The sequence below is a fragment of the Erinaceus europaeus genome, chromosome 8 (assembly GCF_950295315.1).
Source record: "Erinaceus europaeus chromosome 8, mEriEur2.1, whole genome shotgun sequence".
Lineage (NCBI taxonomy): Eukaryota > Metazoa > Chordata > Mammalia > Eulipotyphla > Erinaceidae > Erinaceus > Erinaceus europaeus.
The window spans coordinates 6,268,230-6,290,182 of record NC_080169.1 but is presented as its reverse complement, the minus strand read 5'-3'; the positions used below and the strand labels follow the sequence as shown (position 1 = coordinate 6,290,182).

The window sequence follows — 21,953 nt, the reverse complement described above, 5'->3', positions numbered from 1 at the left end:
CATAAATCTTAGGAACAATTAAAGATGTTGCTTTTAGCACCTTAACATTAGACCACTATAATGAGGAGATTCTTTTTTTAAAAAAGTTTTTCCACAAGTTGGCCCTCAACATATGGAAGGAAGCTTCAGAGTCAATGGTTTCTTTTCCCTTCTCTCTCTCTGCCTGTCCGTATTTGCAATAGTCAGCCCAGAACAGTGAAGCCTGGAAAAAACCACACACACTCATGAGACCCTCTTAAAAATGAATGCAATACAGAGATTGCTAAGTCAGTATACAACTTCAGTGAGCTTTGACAAATGCACACACATGTGTAACCCATACTTAACATCAAGATAGAAAACATATCCACCCCCACCCCCACCCCCAGAAAGTTTCCTCGTGTTTCTTTCCTGATCAGTATTTATATTCCCAGGGGCAACTGCTTTTGAAGGGGACAGTGTCTGCATGTTTCTGAGATTAGTATTTCAAAGACTCACTAGAAAGTGAGTATGCCTTAAAAGTGTCCAGCTATTGATGTCTGTATAAACAAGAAGTAAAATAATCAAGTTCAGGAAGTCCTACTATCCTGTGGCTAGCAAATGCTGCAGTTAGAATTATGCTTTGCCAGAGCTGCCCTGAAACATCTCAGAAAATATAAATGTTTTCACGGGGGTCAGGTGGTGGAACACCAGGTTGAGTGTACACGTCCCCATGCGCAAGGGTCCTGGGTTCAAGCTCCCGGACTGCTTCCTGCAGTGGGGGAGCTTCATAAGCAGTGAGAAAGTGCTGCTACCACTCCTTCTTAGATTCTCTATCCCAAATAAATAAAATAAATGAAAAAAATCTCCTCTTTAAAAAAGAGAAAAGAAACTTCAGAAAGTCTTTGTGTCTATTTGACCTCAGGAGAAACCAACATAGCTGTCAGCAATAGACTGAAATAGACTGTCAGCTCAGTCTATTTCTTTCTTTCTTTCTTTGTTCTATTGCCACCAAGGCTATGCTGGGGCTTAGATCCACTCCCAGCTGCCATTTGTTCTTTTTCTATTTTATTCAGTAGGACAGAAAAAAAATTGAGAGGGAAGGGGGCACAGGGAGAGAGGGAGAGAGAAATATACACACCTGCAGACCCGCTTCACCATTCAAAGGCGGGGAGTGGGGGCTCCAAGCCGGGCCCTTCTTGCACCCAGGACCATGTGTGCTTAGCCAGATAAGCCACTACTGCTTCCCCACACACCCTCACTATCAAGCTCGTTCTTTACCTGGTCAGCTTCTGAATCCGAGGGGACGACCAAGACCACATCCCCTCTCTGTAAGTTAAGTTCATCAGAATTTGCAGCCTCAAAATCATGCAGTGTTTCTACCTGCAGACAATTAAAAAAGCCGCATTAGTTGTAAAAAGAAACGTTGATGCAAAATCAAATTTCCCTAGTGTGATAATTCCTGGGGAATGTAGAGGCTCAGGGGTTTCAAGGTTTCCCTCCCACACCACCACACGTGAGAGTTGGGCATTATTCAGATCTTTTTCTCTTTCTCATTCTTTCCCTCACTCATTAAGTAGATGTAAAAATATTTCTTAGAAAATCACACACCTTAGAAGCATTTTTCTAACTAGAGAAAAAAGATGAAAATATTTATCACACTCCAGGGACAGAGAAGGTCTATGAGGACAGAAATGTTTCAAAATAATCTTTGTTTACTTGAGACAGTCTATTCTATTTGTCTCGTCAGATACTGAGACCACTTGGATATATATTTAGTGCATACATACAGTGCCTTCTGCCATGATTAAAGTGTATTGCATTAATTAAATGTATTTAAATACTTTTTATTACAGTTGCATTTTAATAGCACTGATATCTTATTGTTTGGTTTCTTCTTCTTTTTTTTTTTTACTAGAGCACTGCTCAATTCTGGCTTATGGTGGTAGTGGGGGGAGGGGGAAGGATTGAACCTGGGGCTTTGGAGCCTCAGGCAGGAGAGTCTGTTTGCATAACCATTATGCTCTCTACTTCTGCAAAACTAAAAAAAGGGCCTCATGAAAGAATCCTCTAAGGCCATATTCTGACAAGCAACTGTAAGAACCATCATTTGAAGGTTATAAGGCAATTACTACTTATTCACACAATGTAGTTATTGGATGTCAAAATATGTAAACCCATCATTGTCAGAAGCACTGCAATGCTGTCATTTTGTAGAGGGCTGACTTGGATGAAGATGAAGACAGTATATTGCAAAAGGCCAGTCGGAAACACTGGAAAACTAAAGCCTGAGCAAAAGGTCTCCAAGCAAAGAAGTAACAGTATAAACACGCAAAGACCTTGTAGAGAAAGCCTGGAGGCATGTCCTGAGGGGCCTCTCCTGCAGGCGGAGCACAGGGAGCCAGCTGGGAGTCCTCACTGGCCTTCTGGTCCTCAGCCTGCTCTGGGCTCTCGCCGGTGGGACCTGGGAGCCCTGCGTCATCGGTGGGCTCCCTGGACTCGGCACCTAAAGCTGTTTCATGTTCTCCTTCCCCTTCATTGTTGGAGGCAGGTTCTATGATGACAGAAGGTATAACCTTCTCCTGGGGGGGGGGGGGAAGAAAAATGCATGGCTGAGGTGACCCGGGGTCCAGAGTTCTGCTGCTCCAAAGTGCTGCCTCCACTGCTCCCCTACCCACACATCTGTGGTTCCCCAAACCTAGATCAGACTTTCTGGCCTTAGGGGCTATTATTATTGTTGTTGTTATTGTTGTTATTTTTACCCGTGGACTGCTTAACTCTGACTTCCAGTGGTGCTACATACAGAGTGTATTTGGGGCCTTGGAGTCTCAGTCATGGAAGTCCTTTTGCATAATCATTAGGCTATTTCTGAAATGCTCTGAGGACTTCTGACTTGCAGGAGTTTTACTAAGACAAAAACCCAAGTAGGATCAATTTCTAGATCCTTGATCAACTATGTGGTTTGATAAGAGGGAGAATTGGGAAGAGGGATAGAAGACAGAAAAAAAGAGAGGGTGAACCAAGTTCAGGTCAGGGATATCAGCCTGAAAGGAAATTTATTATTATTAATATATATATATATATACATATATATATTTGCAGTATCCCATTTCCTTTTTGTTAATATTTTATTTATTTTTAATGAAAGATACAGAGAGAGAGAGAGAGACCAGAGCACTGCTCAGCTCTGGTTTTGTTTTTTTTTTTTTTTTTAAGGGTTGGATTTCTTTTTTATTTTTCTTTTTTTCTGTATTTACTTTCCCTTTTGTTGCCCTTCTTGTTTTTTTCATTGTTGTTGTAGCTATTGTTGTAGTTACTGATGTTGTCATTGTTAGATAGGACAGAGAGAAATGGAGAGAGGAGGGGAAGACAGAGAGGGGAGAGAGAAAGATAGACACCTGCAGATCTGCTTTACCTCTTGTGAAGTGACCCCCTTGCAGGTGGGGAGTTGAGGTCTTGAATGGGGATCCCGGCACTTTGAACTATGTGCACTTCATCAGGTGTACCACCGCCTCGACCCCTCTTTCTCCATTTATTTTTAAATTAAATTCATCAATTTTTTAAAATTTTTGTTGCCACTGGAGTTATCGCTGGGGCTCAGTGCTGATATTAGGGATCCACCACACCTGGTAGACATTTTTATTTCTTTTTCTTTTTTATTAGATGGGACAAAGAGAAATTGAGAAGGGAGGAGGAGGAGATAGAGATGGAGAGAGAAACACAGGCACCTGCAGATCTGCCTCACTGCTCGTGAAGCACCCCCCTTGTAGACGGGGAGCAGGGACTCAAGCCCAGATCCTTGTGCATATATAACATGTATGTATAACATGTATGCTCACCTGGGCGGGCCACCACCCAGACCACTCTTACTCCTGCTTTTACTCCAATTATTTCCTTTTCTCTCGATCTCTCTTTTCTCTCTTTCTTTCTTTCTTTTTCATTCTTTTGATGAAGGAAGGAGGGGAAGGAAAGAGAGAGGAGGAGAGATATCTGCAGTACAGCTCTATCACTCACGAAGCTTCCCCCAGAAGCTGCCCCTGGCCCCCTATTTTCTCTTTCTCTCTCTCTGTTCTCGTGCTTTCGTTGCTTGTTCTTCCCTCCTTTTCTTCAACCCTTTATTTCATATTTCTCTTTCCCCGGTGCCTACCCATGTCCACTGCAGTGAACACTGGAAGTCTTGGGAGAATCTTACAATGCTGGTACTAAGACAATGCTGGAATCATCTGGAATGTCTGGAAATGGAATATCATGAAGGGCTACAAATTCAGTAAGCATACAAAAAGGGGTGGTATCATTCCTTATTCAACAGACAGGGTTTCAACTTGCGTCATCTCGCTGGGACACTCACCTGAGCAAGGCCTCCTGCTTCTGTTTCTTCAGGTTGAGGTCTTTCATCGAGCGCGGCTTCTGCCATTTCAGTGTCAGTTTTGGCTTCCTCTAAACTGGCTCCTTCCCCAGCAGGAGCAGCTGTCTTCTCTGGTTCTGCTTCAAGCTCTGGGGCCCCCTCAGCTGCAGAGACTGTGGTTTCAGGAGTCACATCAGCATCTGATCCAGGTAGGACCTGTAAGTCAGAAACCAAACGGCCATGTCTGTATTCCCAGGACTTTTCATGGGGTCAGATTCAGCCTTTCCACTTCTCCCCCCTCTGTCAAGGCTCATCAGTTGCCAAAACTTTTTTTTGTGTGTGTAATTGACTGACACTGAGCACACAGGCAGAGAAGAGGGTGCCACCTTTTCATGCCAATACCTCCCACTCTTCCTATGGAAGTCCTGATGTCATACTCCTTTCCTTGCAATAGGGTGGCACAAACAGAATTTAAGTTGCAGTGACATGCCATTTCCAAGGTGAAATTTAAAAAAAAAGAATTTATTTATTTATTTATTCCCTTTGTTGCCCTTGTTTTATAATTGTAGTAGTTGTTGTTGTCTTTGTTGGATAGAACAGAGAGAAATGGAGAGAGGAGGGGAAGACAGAGAGGGGGAGAGAAAGACAGACACCTGCAGACCTGCTTCACCACCTGTGAAGCGACTCCCCTGCAGGTGGGGAGCCGGGGCTTGAACTGGGATCCTTACGCCGGTCCTTGTGCTTTGCACCACGTGCGCTTAACCCGCTGTGCTACAGCCCTACTCCATTTTTTTTTTTTTAAGATGAGACTTTTAAGATGCAGGTGATCCCTTCCATAAACTGTCTTTATTTTTGCTCCGTTTTTGAAAGCAGAGAATAGCAAGGTTTTACAAGGCATTGCAGTCATGGAATGAAAGAAACCTATATCAGAGTCACAAAAAAAAAAGTCTCATAAAAGCACCTCATTATAAAAAGTCAGATTTTTTTTTTAAAAAAAAAACAACTCATTTCTGTAAAAACTTTAAAATATTCATAGAGAAGTCCAATCACATGCATGAAATAAAATTAAGGTGATTTGTGAGAAAGACCTTTTGAGAATGAAAAGGAAATCACTTTTCTTATCAAATATACATTAGAATAAAAATAAATCAAATTTTAGTTCCCTTTTGGAGAGAAAGAAAATGAAAAAAAAATGAGAATTTTATTAAGATTGGAGCACAGTCAAAAAAGAGAAAGCTTCCAGTAATATTTAAAACTTTAAATAACAAAATAAAGAAAATGCAATCAGAAACAGCAGTTTTAAACCAATTGGTCACAGAGTTAGTCTCTTTAATAGGGCTCCGTCCTCAGCTGGGCAGGCCTGACCTGAAAGGCTTCCCAGCAGAGACTGAGAACGCAGAAGAATATTAGATTGACCGTATATAATAACCCAGGAAACGTATTTCGCAAAATTGATCTTGCTATTTGATGTTATTAACGTTAACCATTCACTTTCTTTATTTAATCAATTCTATCCAGTTTGTCCAATTAAGTTAGAGAAGCCCTAATGCTGCAGATATTAACTGTCAGAACCAGTGCGCTGGAAATTGTGATGGAGAGGCTGTGCAGAGTGGACACCAGAAATGGGAGGTGGAGAAAATACACTCCTGAGTCAAAGAAAGGCCATTTAAAAAATACCTTTGTTGGGGGTCGGGCCGTAGCGCAGCGGGTTAAGCGCAGGTGGCGCAAAGCACAAGGACCGGCATAAGGATCCCGGTTCGAACCCCGGCTCCCCACCTGCAGGGGAGTCGCTTCACAGGCGGTGAAGCAGGTCTGCAGGTGTCTGTCTTTCTCTCCCCCTCTCTGTCTTCCCCTCCTCTCTCCATTTCTCTCTGTCCTATCCAACAACAATGACAACAACAATAATAACTAATAACTACAACAATAAAACAACAATGGCAACAAAAGGGAATAAATAAATAAAATATTTTTTTAGAAGTTTAAAAAAAATACCTTTGTTCTGTGTTCATTTGTTTTCATCCACAAAGATAGCCTGGTGGGCTGGGGAGATAGCATAACAGCTATACAAACCAACTTTCATACCTGAGGGTCCAAGGTCCCAGGTTCAATCCCCAGCATAACTGTAAGCAATTATTATTGTTTCTTAGTAAAAAATACTGTGCCCCAGGTATGGTTCCGTAGCCCCCATGTCCACTTGGTCGATTCCAAATTATATTCCTCCATGAGGATCATTTCTGGAACCATCCGTTCCACCCCGGTTCCATGGCTGCTAGTTCTTAGCAACATCGCCCCGCCAGATATTCGTCGGGATGCGGCATCATCTAAGTTCATTTCCCACGTCTACGCTCGACCGGACCTGCCAATATACGCGGAGATCTTCGCCCACCCTGTCCAACGCTTGACGTCTCGTCACCCAATCTGGTCCCCTACGCCTACACTGAACTTCTCTGTTCCAGACTCTTGGAAACAGAGTTGGCAGTCAGCTGAGGTCAAGAACAAACACCTCATCACAGACCCCTGCGAGCGTCAACCCGGCTTTGACCTGGCACGTTATGATTGGGCCCTCCTCAATCGCTATCGAACAGGCCATGGCCGGTGCGCCGCTATGTTCCATCGCTGGGGAGCCAGAGACGACCCGAACTGCCCCTGCGGCTCCAGACAGACTATGACCCACATAGTCAACGACTGCCACCTCTCCAGATTCAAAGGAGGTCTCGAAACTTGACATCAGGCTCAACCTGACGCTGTTGACTGGCTATGGAAGAAGGGCAAACGCTAGAAGAAGAAGAAGTAAAAAATAAAAGTGCAAAAAATTAACCTATGGTAGAATTCATCTTTCTACAACAGTGTTTACTCAAGGAATTAAAAAGATGTTAACAGTTATACTATTACAGGGCAAATTACTCATATCCTTGGAAAATTATCTCCTTTGCTTGTGGAGATTTCGCTTCCCACACAAAGTGTAGTGATACAAACTGTAGTCACAAGCAATGAGAGAGAATTTCTTAATTTTTTACCCTGTCACTAAATTGCAGGGGGACAGAAGAGCAATTTCCTTTTACATGAACTGTAACATGTTTTATTATAAGTAATCATAAATCTTGATAATTACCACAGGGGCGCAAGCGGATTTTTATTTTGATGAATGACAGTACATTTCCATAGTTTACTTAGGAATTTAAAATAATTTCATGTTCAGTTTTAATTAAGTATAAACTTTATGTGAATGTTACCGTTGTTGTGGCAAGAAAATAATAATCAGAACATAAATTAGGGGAGTGGGGCAGTAGTAGCGCAGTGGGTTAAGTGAAAGCGGCGTAAAGCACAAGGACCGGGGTAAGGATCCCGGTTCGAGTCCCCGGCTCCCCACCTGCAGGGGAGTCGTTTCACAGGCGGTGAAGCAGGTCTGCAGGTGTCTGTCTTTCTCTCCCCCTGTCTTCCCCTCCTCTCTCCATTTCTCTCTGTCCTTTCCAACAACGACATCAATAACAACAACAATAACTACAACAATAAAAAAACAACAAGGGGAACAAAAGGGAAAATAAATAAACATAAAATTTAAATGAATGAATAAATTAAATTAAATTAAAAAGAACATAAATCAGGAGAGCACCTACATTCCAGGCAATGAATGACTGGTTGCAATTTGCTGCTGGAGAAGCTCACAGGCTTGCTCTAGGATCCCAAGGCCGTAAGCTTCCTGCATCTTAGAAGCTACACACGGAGACACTGTGCATGCAGTGGGCATATGGTTTCACATGGAGGAGGCGCGCACACACACGCGCACACACACGTGCACACATACACGCACATGCACAAACACACACTCGCGCGCGCACACACGCACACACATGCACATGCACAAACACACACGCACACACAAGCGCACACACACGCACACATACGCGCACACGCACAAACACACGCACACACACGCGCACACACACGTATGCACACGCACGCGCACGCACACGCACGCACGTACACACACATGCACACACGCACATGCACACGCACGTGCACACACACACACACGCACACGAATGCACACACGTGCACACGCACACACGCACACACGCACACAGGCGCACAAGCACGACAAGAATGATGGCAAACAGAAAAATCACGGAATTACTGAAATTCAGAATCCTAGTAAAAGTAGGGTACCCAGGAAACTGACACTTAAGTCACAGAGAGGAAAAGTCAATCAATTTGAATGACCTACACAGAGAAGGGAAGAACTCAAATCAGCACTTCTCCCTACTCTGAATGAATTCCTGTTTCTACAGTCAAAATTAAGACTTTTGTTTTACAGAACATAAGGGAAGGAAGGACTGTTTGCTAACCATTCCTTCATAATTTGCCTCCCGCCCTATTGTGAGGGAGTCCCAAGCCTTCCTTTACACCTTTTTAACTTTAGTTTTTAATTATCTTTATTTATTGGATAGAGACAGCCAGAAAGCCAGAGGGTAGGGAGAAATAGAAAGGAGGGAGGGAGGAAAGGAGGGAGGGAAGGAGGGGGCGAGAGAGAGAGATAGAGAGAGAGAGAGAGCTGCAGCACTACTTCACCACTTGCAAAGCTCTCTCTCTGCAGGTGGGGATTGGGGACTTGAACCGGGGCCCTTGAGCATTGCACCATGCACTCAACCAGGTGTGCCACTACCTGGCCCCTGCATCTTGAATCAGTTCCACATTTCCATATTTGAACCAACTGTTTCCCAATACATGTCTACTGATTTCATAAATAGGACAATGTATAAAATCCAAAGGAAAACAGGAATCTAAACACACAAATAATGTTTCAGTTTCTAGGGGGAAAAAGTTAAGATTAAAAAGGCTTCTAGGAGGGAGTCGGGCAGTAGCGCAACAGGTTAAGTGCACATGGCACAAAGCACAAGGACCAGCGTAAGGATCTCAGTTCAAGCCCCCGTAAGGATCTCAGTTCAAGCCCCCGGCTCCCCACCTGCAGGGGAGTCACTTCACAGGCGGTGAAGCAGGTCAGCAGGTGTCTATCTTTCTCTCCCCCTCTGTCTTCCCCTCCTCTCTCCATTTCTCTCTGTTCTATCTAACAACAACAGCATTAATAACAACGCTAGCTATAATAATAACAAGAGCAACAAGGGCAACAAAAATGGGGGAAAAAATAGCCTCCAGGAGCAGTGGATTCACAGTGCCGGCACCGAGTCTTAGCAATAACCCTGGAGGCAAAAAAAAAAAAAAGCTTCTAGTGAGAGAATTATTCATTCTTCATCATTAAGTTTATGCATTTTAGTCTGCAGAAAAATATATTCTAGGCTCAGCTTGATAATGCAGATGTCCTATCTGAGGCATAGCCACAACGATAAATGACTACTTAAAATGCAAACACTGTCCAGGTAAATTGGGCAACACAAGTTATTGTCTTTGATATTTTATGCTTGTATATTTTTGTCTTTGCCTTAAGTGTTCTAACTAGAACTTGATCTCCAGTTCTTTTTCTATTGCTACTCCATTGTAAAGACAGTTTTGATTAGATGCCATGACAGCCAGTCAAAGAATAGAAAACACACATTAGCTGAAGTTTTCTTCATTGAAGGAACGTTGCACCTAGATCATAAATGACCAGTAAAACACAAAATTAAAGATCAGCAATCGGGAGCCATGTGGTGGTGCATCTGGTCGAGCACATACGTTACTATGCACAAGGACCCAGGTTTGAGGCCCCAGTCCCCACCTGCAGGGGGAAAGCTTCACGAGTGGTGAAGCAGGGCTGCAGGTGTCTCTCTGTCTCTCTCCCTCTCTATCTCCCCTTCCCTCTTGATTTCTGGCTGCCTCTATCCAATAAATAAAGATAATAAAATTCAAAAAAAAGACTAGCAATATAAATGTAGCCTTTAAGGCTCTAGTGAGATGGTTCACTAGCAGAGCCCAGCTTGCAATTCAAAATTTACTAATTAAGAAAGTTCTGTAAACATCTGGAGTATGGAGAAATTCAATAGAAAAGAGTAACTAAAAAAAAAAAAGAGTAACTATGCAGACTGTATAGTTGTTCTTTGTTGTGCTTCAGGGTCAGTAACTATCAGGACCAGCTTAAAGGTCAGGAAGTATCAGAACCACATAACAAATATTGAGTTGCAGAAAATACACGAGTGCCACTGCACCCCAAGTCAGTAGCTGCTAGAGTCTGAAACCCTCAGAAAGACACTTCTACAAGATTCAGTTCTAGACTTTTGGTGGTTTTTGTTGTCCTCTAAATAAATCTGTTATGTACCTCTTCCTTTTCCTCCCTTCCTTCCTCCCTTCCTTCCTCCCTTCCTTCCTCCCTCCCTTCTTTCCTTCTTTCCTTTCTGTTCTTTCTACTGGCCTTGTTCTATTTTTGAAATATGACATTTGTTTAGTTAAGTAAAATGAGGTGAAATCTCTCTAGGCCTAATGTTCCCAGCAGACACAGAAACATTTCCCGTGTTCCATTTTATTCTCCACAGGGCACGTCTAGCTGGCCTTTTTGAAGAGCAACTGTGGAGGGAGTCATCGACTGTTCACATACAGACATCTGTCTTGAATCCTCTGAATGTATATGTCAGTGGATAAACTGACCCAAGGTGACCTGGGTATGTGGTTCTAGGGGCCAGGTGGTGGCACACATAGTATGACGCACAAGGACCCATGCAAGAATCCTGGTTCAAGCCCCCAGCTTCCCACCTGCAGGGCGGTTGCTTCACAAGCAGTGAAGTAAGTCTGCAAGTGTCTTTCTCTCCCCTGTCTGTCTTCCTCTCTCTTGATTTCTCTCTGTCCTATCCAAAAGGGGAAAAAAATGCAAAAAATGGCCACAGGAGCAGTGGATTTGCAGTACAGGCACTGAGCCCCAGTGAGAATCCTGCAGGCAATAAATAAACAAACAAACAAATAAATAAGTGTGGCTCCATACTTGTGGGAGCTCGACAACATTCATCATCTGCTTGGACTGAAACCTCAACATACTTATTAATGCCAGGCTTAGATGTTCTAGAGCCTTGGTTTATGGGAAATTCCTCTTTGCTTGGCAAACATGTTTAGAATACAGTTTATTTCTTTTTTTAAAAAATAATTTATTTCTTTATTGGGGAATTAATGTTTTACATTCAAATACAGTTTATTTCATGCTTTGACTTTCTTTGTATATTTTAGTATAAAGAATACTTAAAATGGGGGGGAACCCCTCTGTTAATAGTTATTAAAGTTTTCAGTTTTCCCATACAATCTCCCTGGGGTGTATTTCACTTAATGACATAAATGATAAATAAATGTAAACTCTATTTACACCTCTGTACTTTTAAATTTGAGCCCAATATTGCATTTCTATGGGCAACGGACATTTTACACAAGAATTTAAGAGAAGTTACCTTCTTGTTACCCACAGATTTCTACAGAACAGTTTAAAAATGTGGACATTATGTAACCTGTGGGCAATAATGACATTTATTATGAATTTGCAGTTTGTGTTTCTTTTCTTTTCAGTCCTCTCTCTCTCCTCTTCCTCCCCTCTCTCTCTCCTCTCTCTTTCTCTCCCTCTCTCTCTCCCTCCCTCTCTCTCTCTCCCTCTCTCGATAGAGAGGCAGAGAGAAAAAGAAAGAGGAGACAGCACCAAATACATATAACAAAAACAGCACACTATCCAAGTAAGCTGCTTTTCTGGCCTAAACCTACAATCTTCTAGGCCCTATCTTGGGTGCTTTTACATTTGTTGAACATTACTCAAACAAAATCTTTCTCCAGACAAGTCAATTAATACTTAAATTGCAGTAACTCTCCCATTCACTGCAACTGGGTTGAAACATTCTCATTCTGCATTCCTTTCCTATCAAAACCCATATCCAAGGAGACAATGTATTTAACGCATATCCAAGGAGACAATGTATTTCTTTATTCAGAGACTCTATAGTTATCTTGAGGACTGAGTGTCTCCACAAGTCCATTGCTTGCTTGTTTTTGTTGTTGTTTTTAGCAGGATTGAACCTAGGACTTCGAAGCCTCTGGCATGAGAGTCTCTTTGCATAACCACTATGCTATCTGCCCCCCCACACTCATCGCTTTCTACCACTAACTCCCAAATAGGACATGTCTGAAGAATGAGTGGTTCTTACATGAATTATCTGAGTATACAAGTAAATGTATCAGAAATCTCTCCTAATCAAAATTATTTTTCTGTTCTTCTTTCTTTTTGATAAAAAAACAGGGGAGGACCGGGCAGTGGCACACCAGGGATAGCACACGACACAAGTGCAAGGCCCTGTGCAAAGACTCCTGTTCAAGCCCCTGGCTCCCCACCGGTGGGGCGGGGTTGCTTCACAAGTAGTGAAGCAGATCTGCAGGTGTCCATCTGTCTTCCCTGCCCCTCTCAATTTCTCTCTGTCCTATAAAAAAAAAGAAGAAAGAAAGAGAGGAAGAAAGAGGGGAAAGAAAGAAGAAAGGAAGGAAGGAAGGAAGGAAGGAAGGAAGGAAGGAAGGAAGGAAAAAGAAAGAGAAAAGAAAAAATGGGCTTAGGAGCAGTGGATTCCTAGTGCAGGCACTGAGCCCCAGCAATAACCCTGGAGGCAAAAAACAAAAGCAAAAGAAAGAAACTGAGAAGGAAGAGGAAAGAGAGAAGGGGAAAGAAACGCCTGCAGCGCTGTTCCACAAATCAGGAGCCTTTCCCCCACAGGTAGGACTAGAGACTTGAGCCTGTGTTCTTGCGCATGACAACCTGTGCACTCCATCAGGACAGTTAACAGCAATTCATATTGTAAAATATTGTAAAAATATACGAAGTTGCGTGGATAGAATTTCACTACATTATTATAATTACTTTTTTTTTTTTACCAATGATACTGTAGATTTCAGTTTTTTTAAAAAAAATAAGTACAGAAAGAGACAATAAAAAAACAACCTTCTACTACTATTATCCGTTGTGCTACAAAATTCAACTGAAGACTGAGCATGCAGATGATTTCGTTCTAGTTCATAACTAGCACATTAGTTGGAGATGTAATGGGATCTCAAAGCTGGGAGAACCACAGAGTTCATCTGAGTTGAAGTTATCATTTTCCAAGTGAGAAAATACAATGAACTTGCAGCAGCACTAGAAAAGGAACTGCAAGAAAAAAAATTAGCTCTGACTCTTTCACTAACGAACACCAGGACTGGGGACCAGGTGGTGACACACCTGGTTAAGCGCACATAGTCCTCAGCACAAGGACCTGCTCAAGAAACCTGGTTTGAGTCCCTGCTCTTTCACTTGCAGGTGGGTCATTTCACAAGCAGTGAAGCAGGTCTGCCTGTCTTTCTCTTTCCCTGTCTCCCCCTACCCCTCTCAGTTTCTCTGGCTCCTATCCAATAAAATGGAAATCAAACCCAAACACACACACACACACACACACACACACACACACACACACACACACACACGAAAAAATGGAGGCCAGGAGCTATGACTGTAGTGCCATCACTGAGCTTCAGCTATAATCCTGGAGGCAAAAACCACCATTCTCAGTCCCTCTGAGAAAGTGATGAAGGGAGATAAATATCACAGTGGGCATCAGGACCACAGGCCACATTTGCCTTTTCCTGCCTATATCTTACTCTGGATCCATTTCCACCTCGTGACTTACCTGAAGAAACCAGTATTTGTGTGAACACACAGGATGAAGTTAAGGGAAACCTCAAGAAGCAGCTAGGGTCTTTAAGGGTCAAAGAAGGTTCCTGTACGAAGACATGAACTGGCAGCTGGTACCCCTATTCACATAAACTATAATTCTGAAAAACACTACTGGTCTACCTCCAGCCTGACTGCAGAGATGAGCTCTCCCACTGGAACTGTGCTTCTCCAAAGTGTTCTTTTCAGAGGTGGCAGCTTGTACTACAAATTTCATGTGATACTTTGATGTAGCTCCTTTCTAATAAAGGAATTTAGCGCCCCCTCCCCTTGACCTTCATCTCAATCATCTTTTTCAATTTACTCCCCTAGTAGTAGTGCCTTCAGTCTCATCATAAACCTTCAGCAGCCAGTCCCCATAACTCTACTGCTGACAGCAATGTTGTCATGGAAACACCTGCTTAACATTAGTCCCACAATTTCTTTTAAAAATGAAGGTCTTCTGAAGAAATGCCGAAGTTAATGAGCTTTGATGAACTAAATTAGTTAGTGAGCTAATTTAGGCCTGAAAATCATGGAAGATTACCCAGTTTATTATTTGAAGATCAGTATTTTAAGTTTTAATTGAGAGGTGTTTTATTTTGTTTGTTGGTTTTTTTGTTCGTTTTTGCAATGTGTACGGGAGAAGTAGATTTTGAGACCAGGAGGTGCAGTGCTTGGCTAATCACACTCATTACAATGTGCAAGAACACGGGTTCAAGCCCCTGGCCCCTACCTGCAGGGCTATCTGTGTCTCTCTGTCTTTCCTTTTCTTTCTTTTTAAAAATATATTTATTTATTTATTTTCCCTTTTGTTGCCCTTGTTTTTCATTGTTGTAGTTATTATTGTTATCAATGTCATTGTTGGGTAGGACAGAGAGAAATGGAGAGAGGAGGGGAAAACAGAGAGGGGGAGAGAGAGCTAGACACCTGCAGACCTGCTTCACTGCCTGTGAAGCGACTCCCCTGCAGGTGAGGAGCCAAGGTCTCGAACCAGGATCCTTAGAATCCTTATATTTTAAGAGATAGGGCCATAGTCCATTTCAGGACTCCAATGCTATAGCATTAGTCAGCCAATAAGTCAATGACTCAGAAACTAGTGGGCATATATTATAAATACAGCCTGCTCTCTGCTGGGCACCTGAGGCAAAAAGGAGACAGTCATGTTTGGCTTTAGGTAGTGAAAATACAATGAGCTACTACAAGAAATGCAGAAACACTCAGAGAAAATGACCATCTCTGTCCTTTGTTTTCTTTATCTTCATTCTATTTTTACTTTTATATTTATTGCGAGTTTAATGGTTTATTTGTCCTTTATCTTTTAATGAGAAAAGTAAGAAAGTAACTCCATCTGTATGCTTTTTAGTGCAAGCATTTCACAGCTGAAGATACTTCTACCATAATGAAGGACAGATGACAGATTAATTTTCTCCTATTTCTTCTAATATATAGTGCCTTCCCTGTGATGTTTTCATTTCTTACATTTGGAGGTTCAGTCTAAGCCTGGGATGGCCATCACAAGAGGATTCCCTGACCACTGTGTGAAGCCACACTCGTCCATAATCCATCTGTGCAAGCAATGATAAGAACCACAGCCACCTATTGCATCATCCACTATTCACCTCCCAGAGCCAGACCTGCCATCCAGATAGAATTCAAAAATATCTGTCAACTGAAGGAAGGAAGAAGCTAACACATGGATTATCTGCAGACAGAAATGCTCCAATCAGTCTACCACTAGTAGACTTTATTCTGGCACCTAGTCATCGGGAGTCTCTCTCTCTCTCTCTGATTTAAATTGATCTTTAAAAGTTGACTTAGTGTCCAGAAAAAATAGGTCAGAATCTCATCTTCTAAGATTCTCCATAAATTATTAAAATATCTTTAGTTCAACCTTTCCCCATGTATGTTTTGAAAATGATGTCAATCAACAATTTAATAATAGCACTGTTTTTTATAAAATATAAGAAAAAAAGAAATATTTAATTAAACATTTTTGATAGAAATTTAGACAAAAATGTATAGAAAATTAGGCCTTTCAATAAGATAGATTGAATCAATGTGGGTTAAAATAATCTTCATCTGCTTTTTAACCTAATTTTATGACTACATGAATAACTTAAGCATATGAACTTCTGCCCACCATTGTGGTAAAATATATTTATTTTCAAACATGAGTTCCTTGCATGTAAGTACTCAGTTGAATATATATTTTTTACTTCTCTCCTGAAAGATTAAAAAAAAAGGATGGTTATGTTTTCTGAGTCTGGCTGTATTCCTATGAGTGATTCTCTATATTTTCAATAACATAGGACAAAATATCTTTCCTTTCTCCCCCAGGGCAGCCATACGTACACACAATGGCATATGAACACCATCATACAAGCATTAACAAATAGTGATCATTTTTTTTTGTACCTGAAGCACAGTTTCATAGCTCTGAAATTTTATAAAACGGGCAGTATTTTGGCTCTTAAAAATGCATTCTGTAAATATACTGATAAAAATCTGGTGGTATAAGTGAAAAAACCAAAAAAGCAATCATCAAACCTGAAAGCCCTCTAGTTTGCTGTGAACCAGTGCTAAAATGTCCTGTTTTCAAAAACACTTTCACACTTACCTTTTTAAAAACAAACAAACAAACAAACAAACAAAAAAACCCACCAAATTTCATAAGCCATGTATTTTTGTCAAGACCGGAAGTAACAGCAGAGTGCTGACATGTTGACAGGAAAATGGATGACCTCAAAAGGTCACGTCGACCCAGTCCTGACTGATGACAGCCACAGCCAGCGTGTTGACGAGTGCTCAGAACACAGTGCGGGTTTTTACGTCTTTACAGCTAAATCCCACACAAAGCAAGAGGCCTTACGTTGTTAGAAAAAAAAAAAAAAAAAAAAAAACCTCATTTTATGTTCAATTAGTATGACCCAAAGAAAAAAAAAATAAAAACCTTTAAGTCGACATTAGAGAATAAACATTCATCTGATGGATGTTACCTTCCTAAGTAGGAAAAATAAAATGGGGGAAAATTGAACTTCACTCAGACATAGCCAATTTAAAAATACTGACTGTGCTAAGTGCAAGGACTGGCATAAGGATCCTGGTTCAAGCCCCCCGGCTCCCCACCTGCAGGGGAGTCACTTCACAAGCGGTGAGGCAGGTCTGCAGGTGTCTTTCTTTCTCTCCCCCTCTCTGTCTTCCCTTCCTCTCTCCATTTCTCTCTGTCCTATCCAACAACAACAATAACTACAACAATAAAACAACAAGGGCAACAAAAGGAAATAAAGAAAGAAAAAAGAAAAAAAAATCCAAAAAAATACTGAATGTATCCAATTGCAATGCACATTAGACAAGCTAAACCATTATAAACTGGTCCTCTCTTAGTTAACACCTGTATTATTTTTCATTCCATATGTGGGTGGAAGAAGGAACTTTTTTCCTTGGAGAATGTTGGCTCAAATGGTGAAACCTAGGCCTGGTATTCTTATATCAACTCTGAGGTTCTGCAGCAGTCAAAATCATTCATGACACGTTCCAACTTCCTTGGCATTTTACGATCTATTTTTCTATTCTCTAAAGTTCACCTGTAAGATTTAGGATGGAAGTATTTTCTAACTGAAGAACTCTTACAAGTATTTCCTTGGATGAGTGAAGTTAATCTTAGTCATGACTGATGTTTATGGCATATATTGGATTGTTGGAAAAGTCATGACATGTTTTTCTTCTTCTTTTTAACATTATTTTTGTTATCTTTTTTTAATTGGATAGAGACAGCCAGAAATCAAGAGGATAGGGGGATACAGAGAGGGAGGGAGACAGAGAGAGACCTGCAGCACTGCCTTGCCACTTGTGAAGCTTTCCCCTACAGGTGGGGACCAGGGACTCAAACCCAGGTCCTTGTGCATTTTAACATATGCAATCAGCCAGGTACACCACCACCTGGCCCCATGACACGTTTTTCTCCCATCCAAGTACTAACCAGGGTGGTATGGCTATAGACAATAATATGTTTTTCTATACCAAATGCATCATGACTTTTCCTACAATTCAGTATTTCATTAAGTATTTTAATATCACCCTTGGTTAAAAAGATTAACAAAACTTTTTATGTATAATAATTATGACACAGTAGGTAAATATATAATATGTAATATCTATTAATATTGCTCACTGGGAAACAAATGAGCTTGAATTCCAGAACACAAGATGCATATACTTGTATCAGTTAGTTAAGGTTTTGATTACACTGTCCTTGGCATTTTTCCATACTAGCATTGGTGTTAACACTTTCCAGTCCATCAAGGCACAAATATCCTAGTTTGTGATATCATATGGCATGAACCAGGGAAGAGGCAGACTCCAAGCAGACAAATGAATCTATGTTTCTGGGGGCAAAGGGCATCTTGGTGCCTCAAGTCAGAATCAGAACTGATTTTTTTTTTTTTTTTTAACCAGAGCACTGATCAGCTCTGGCTTATGGTGGTACAGGGGATTGAACCTGGGACTTTGGAGCCTCAGGCATGAGAGTCTGTTTGCATAACCATTATGCTATCTACCCTTGCTCTCAGAACTGATTTTAAGTAAATAGTTTGTAGATAGAAGAGTCCCTCTAGACTCATAAGTTTGTTGTATAAGGATTTAAACTTGTACTGGGCTCTGTTCAGCCCATTAAAATACATGCTGTGCAAAGCCACTGTTTAGACACAAAGACATTTTACCTCTGTTGATTTCCTGCAAACTGACACCTAATAAAAGGGAAATCTCCAGCATCTCTGGTGGCACACAGAATTGAAATGTCTGATGACTTACAAGTTCTATAACCCATCTGCCACGAATGGAAGAATATCATAAAAAATCAAGACGTTCTTTTAAAAGAACCAACCCCATGACTGCACTATATTCTTCTACAGACCGTAAGACCATTCCTGAATACCTTCTTAAAAAAAAAAAATCAGAGAATGAGGTTTCACTGTCAAATGAATGAAGGCAATTTGACGCTGGGGAACTATGACAGATAGGGTAGTGGCATAGCCCAAGTGAAGAACAGATGAGAGGGGAGAGGTGTTGGGCAATACACCAGTTCCCCCATGCTCCATTGCTTGATACTGTCGTCTATTTACATAATTATTGTTTTGTCTGAGACCCACCCTGCCTGCAGGGCATTGGTTTAATCCCCATTGGTTAGAAGGACACTTGCTACCTTCGGAGCTCTTTTTTCCACTCCGCCCACTCTCCTAGCCATTTCCTTTTCCGACCTGCCACTTCCCTTCAGAAGATTAAAGGCATTTTTTTCTCATCAATAAAAGCATTGCATTGCGTTCCCATGAGAGTTCCTGGTTCCTCTCCCATGTCACTGAGTAAGCAGCAGCCCAGGTTGGCTCCGGTCGAGTTCTCTCCAACCCAGAGAGCACGTGCCCAGGAAGAAACATTCTCAGGCTAGCCCGGCAGAGAGGTAGGACCATGAGATGAGCAGGGGATGAGTCAGGGGGTGCAGGTAGGGAAGGGAGAGAGCTGGGACTCACCACTGCCTCCTCCCCTGGCTCCTCAGCCTGGCTGTCCAATCCAGAGTCCAGTCCAGCAGCAGGTGCTGCTGCAGCAGCGGTGGGCTCCTCCACTTCCGGCTCTGTAGCCAGCACCTGCTCTGACTCAGCCTTTGATTGTTTTGAAAATTAGAAGGAAAAGAATCAATAGGTGAACAGATACCACCGAAGTCAACTACACAACTTGAGACTATCTTCTCCATCCTATAGACAAATAAGCTTCATTCAGTATACTATGCTGGTTCAAAGGCTCACACCAAGATGTTCCTGGAACTGAAAGACACTACAAAGGGGTTCTTCCTCTCTTTAAAAATAAATCTTTTTTGTTTATTTATTAACTTATTTATTAATAAGAAAGAGGAAAGAGAGAGAACCAGAGCATCACTGTGGCAAAAGCAATGACTTGGATTGAACTCGGGACCTCATGTTTGCAAGCCTAGCACTTTATCCACTGCAGCACTTTTTTTCTTTCATTTTTTTATCCTTTATTGGGGGATTAATGTTTTACAGTCACCAGTAAATACAATAGTTTGTAGATGCATAATATTTCTCAGTTTTCCACATAACAATACAACCTCCACTAGGTCCTCTGCCATCCGGTTCCAGGACCTGTACTCTCCCCCCCACCACCACCCACCTCACAGTTTTTCACTTTGGTGCAATAAAATCCAGTCCAGGTTCTGCTTTGTGTTTTCTCTTCTGATCCTGTTTTTCAACTTCTGCCTGTGAATGACATCGTCCCATATTCATCCTTTTCTTTCTGACTTATTTCACTTAAGATTTCTTCAAGCTCCATCTAAGATGGGCTGAAAATGGTGAAATCACCATTTTTACAGCTGAGTAGTATTCCATTGTGTATATAGACCACAACTTGCTCAGCCACTCATCTGTTGTTGGACACCTGGGTTGCTTCGAGGTTTTGGCTATTACAAATTGTGCTGCTGCTAACATGGGGATACGCAAATGTTTTTGGATGGGTGTGTTGGGTTCCTTAGGATATATCCCCAGGAGAGGAATTGTAGGGTCATAGGGTAGGTCCATTTCTAGCATAGCCATGGTGTATTGCACCAAAGTAAAAGACTCTGGGGTTGTGGGGAGGGTTCAGGTCCTGGGACATGATGGCAGAGGAGGACCTTATGGGGGCTGAATTACTATGTGGAAAACTGGGAAATGTTACACATGTACAGACTATTATATTTTACTGTCGACTATAACCATTAATCCCTGAATAAATACATTTTAAATTCCATAGCCTGTACAAGCAGCCATGACAACTGAAAACACCCCCATTTTTACATTTTTCACTAATACAAATAAATACATGGGGCTGTAAGAAAAGCTCACTAGGTAACACACACATTTTACCACATGTGAGGACCCAGGTTCAAGCCACCAGCACCACACGGGAGTACCACACAGAGTCAGGGGAAGCTCATTCTCTTTCTCTCTCTCTCATCCTCTTACAAGAATGAAAATCAGTAGCAGTAGAATAGTGTGGATGCAAGGCCCTGATAGACTAAAAAAAAAAAAAAGGATAAAAGGTACTGTTGGTATGCTTCTAAATTCTGCTTATAAGACCTTCTGTCTGCTTTTATTGCTTAACGCTGTGGTCTATTTACATCATCATTGTTTTCGTTGGTTCAATCCCCACTGGTTCCCGTGCTTTTTCCTTCTCCCCACCCCCTATTCTACGTACTTCCTCTTCTTGACAACTCCGCCTCAGGAGATATACAGGACAGTATTTTCTAATGAATAGAGATTAGATTGTTGAAGTGCATCCCCACTCATCAATAAAGATTGAACTGCGTTCCCAGCTCAGCCATGAGTCCCTGGTCGTCTCTCTCCCACCTGCGACGCTAGACCGGCAAGGCACACGTATTTAATATGATTACTAAGTGAATATCAACTAAATGGCATCTTAAGAGTCTTCTGGGAGTCTGGCGGTAGCGCAGTGGGTTAAGTGCACATGGTGTGAAGCACAAGGACCAGTGTGAGGATCCCAGTTTGAGCCCCCAGCTCCCCACCTGCAGGGGAGTCGCTTCACAGGTGGTGAAGCAGGTCTGCAGGTGTCTTTCTCTTCCCCTCTCTGTCTTCCCCTCCTCTTTCCATTTCTCTCTGTCCTATCCAACAACAACGGCATCAATAACAACAACAATAACTACAACAATAAAACAACAAGGGCAACTACATGGAATAAATAAAGATTTAAAAAAGAGTCTTTTATATTAATGCTATAACCATTTTTAAGTATTTCCCTAGAGAAGCAAGAAGACTAATTCTCTCTATTTATTTATTTATTATTGGATAGAGACAGGGAGAAATTAAGAGGGGAGGAGACAACAGAGAGGGAAAGGGACAGACAGACACCTGCAGCTCTGCTTCACCGCGTGCAAAGCTTTCCCCCTGCAGGTGGGGACAGGGGCTTGAACCCAGGTCCTTGCACACTGTAATGTGAGTGCTTAGCTAGGTGCACCACTGC

The 21,953-nt window shown here is 41.8% G+C and overlaps 1 protein-coding gene across 6 annotated transcripts in view; it reads right to left on the bottom strand.

Annotated features, from left to right (window-relative positions):
- Positions 1 to 21,953, bottom strand: part of AMPH (amphiphysin) — a 196,504-nt gene that overhangs the window by 9,892 nt on the left and 164,659 nt on the right. For 3 of the 6 annotated variants that reach the window (XM_060195839.1, XM_060195841.1, XM_060195842.1), the window contains 4 exons: positions 19,457 to 19,591; positions 4,307 to 4,519; positions 2,298 to 2,540; positions 1,240 to 1,341 (listed from right to left, as the gene is read on the bottom strand). In XM_060195839.1, coding sequence (XP_060051822.1) covers positions 1,240 to 1,341; positions 2,298 to 2,540; positions 4,307 to 4,519; positions 19,457 to 19,591 — 693 coding nt within the window. The remainder of the gene's footprint in view (positions 1 to 1,239; positions 1,342 to 2,297; positions 2,541 to 4,306; positions 4,520 to 19,456; positions 19,592 to 21,953) is intronic. The other 3 variants (XM_060195840.1, XM_007535256.3, XM_060195843.1) reach the window with 1 other exon arrangement.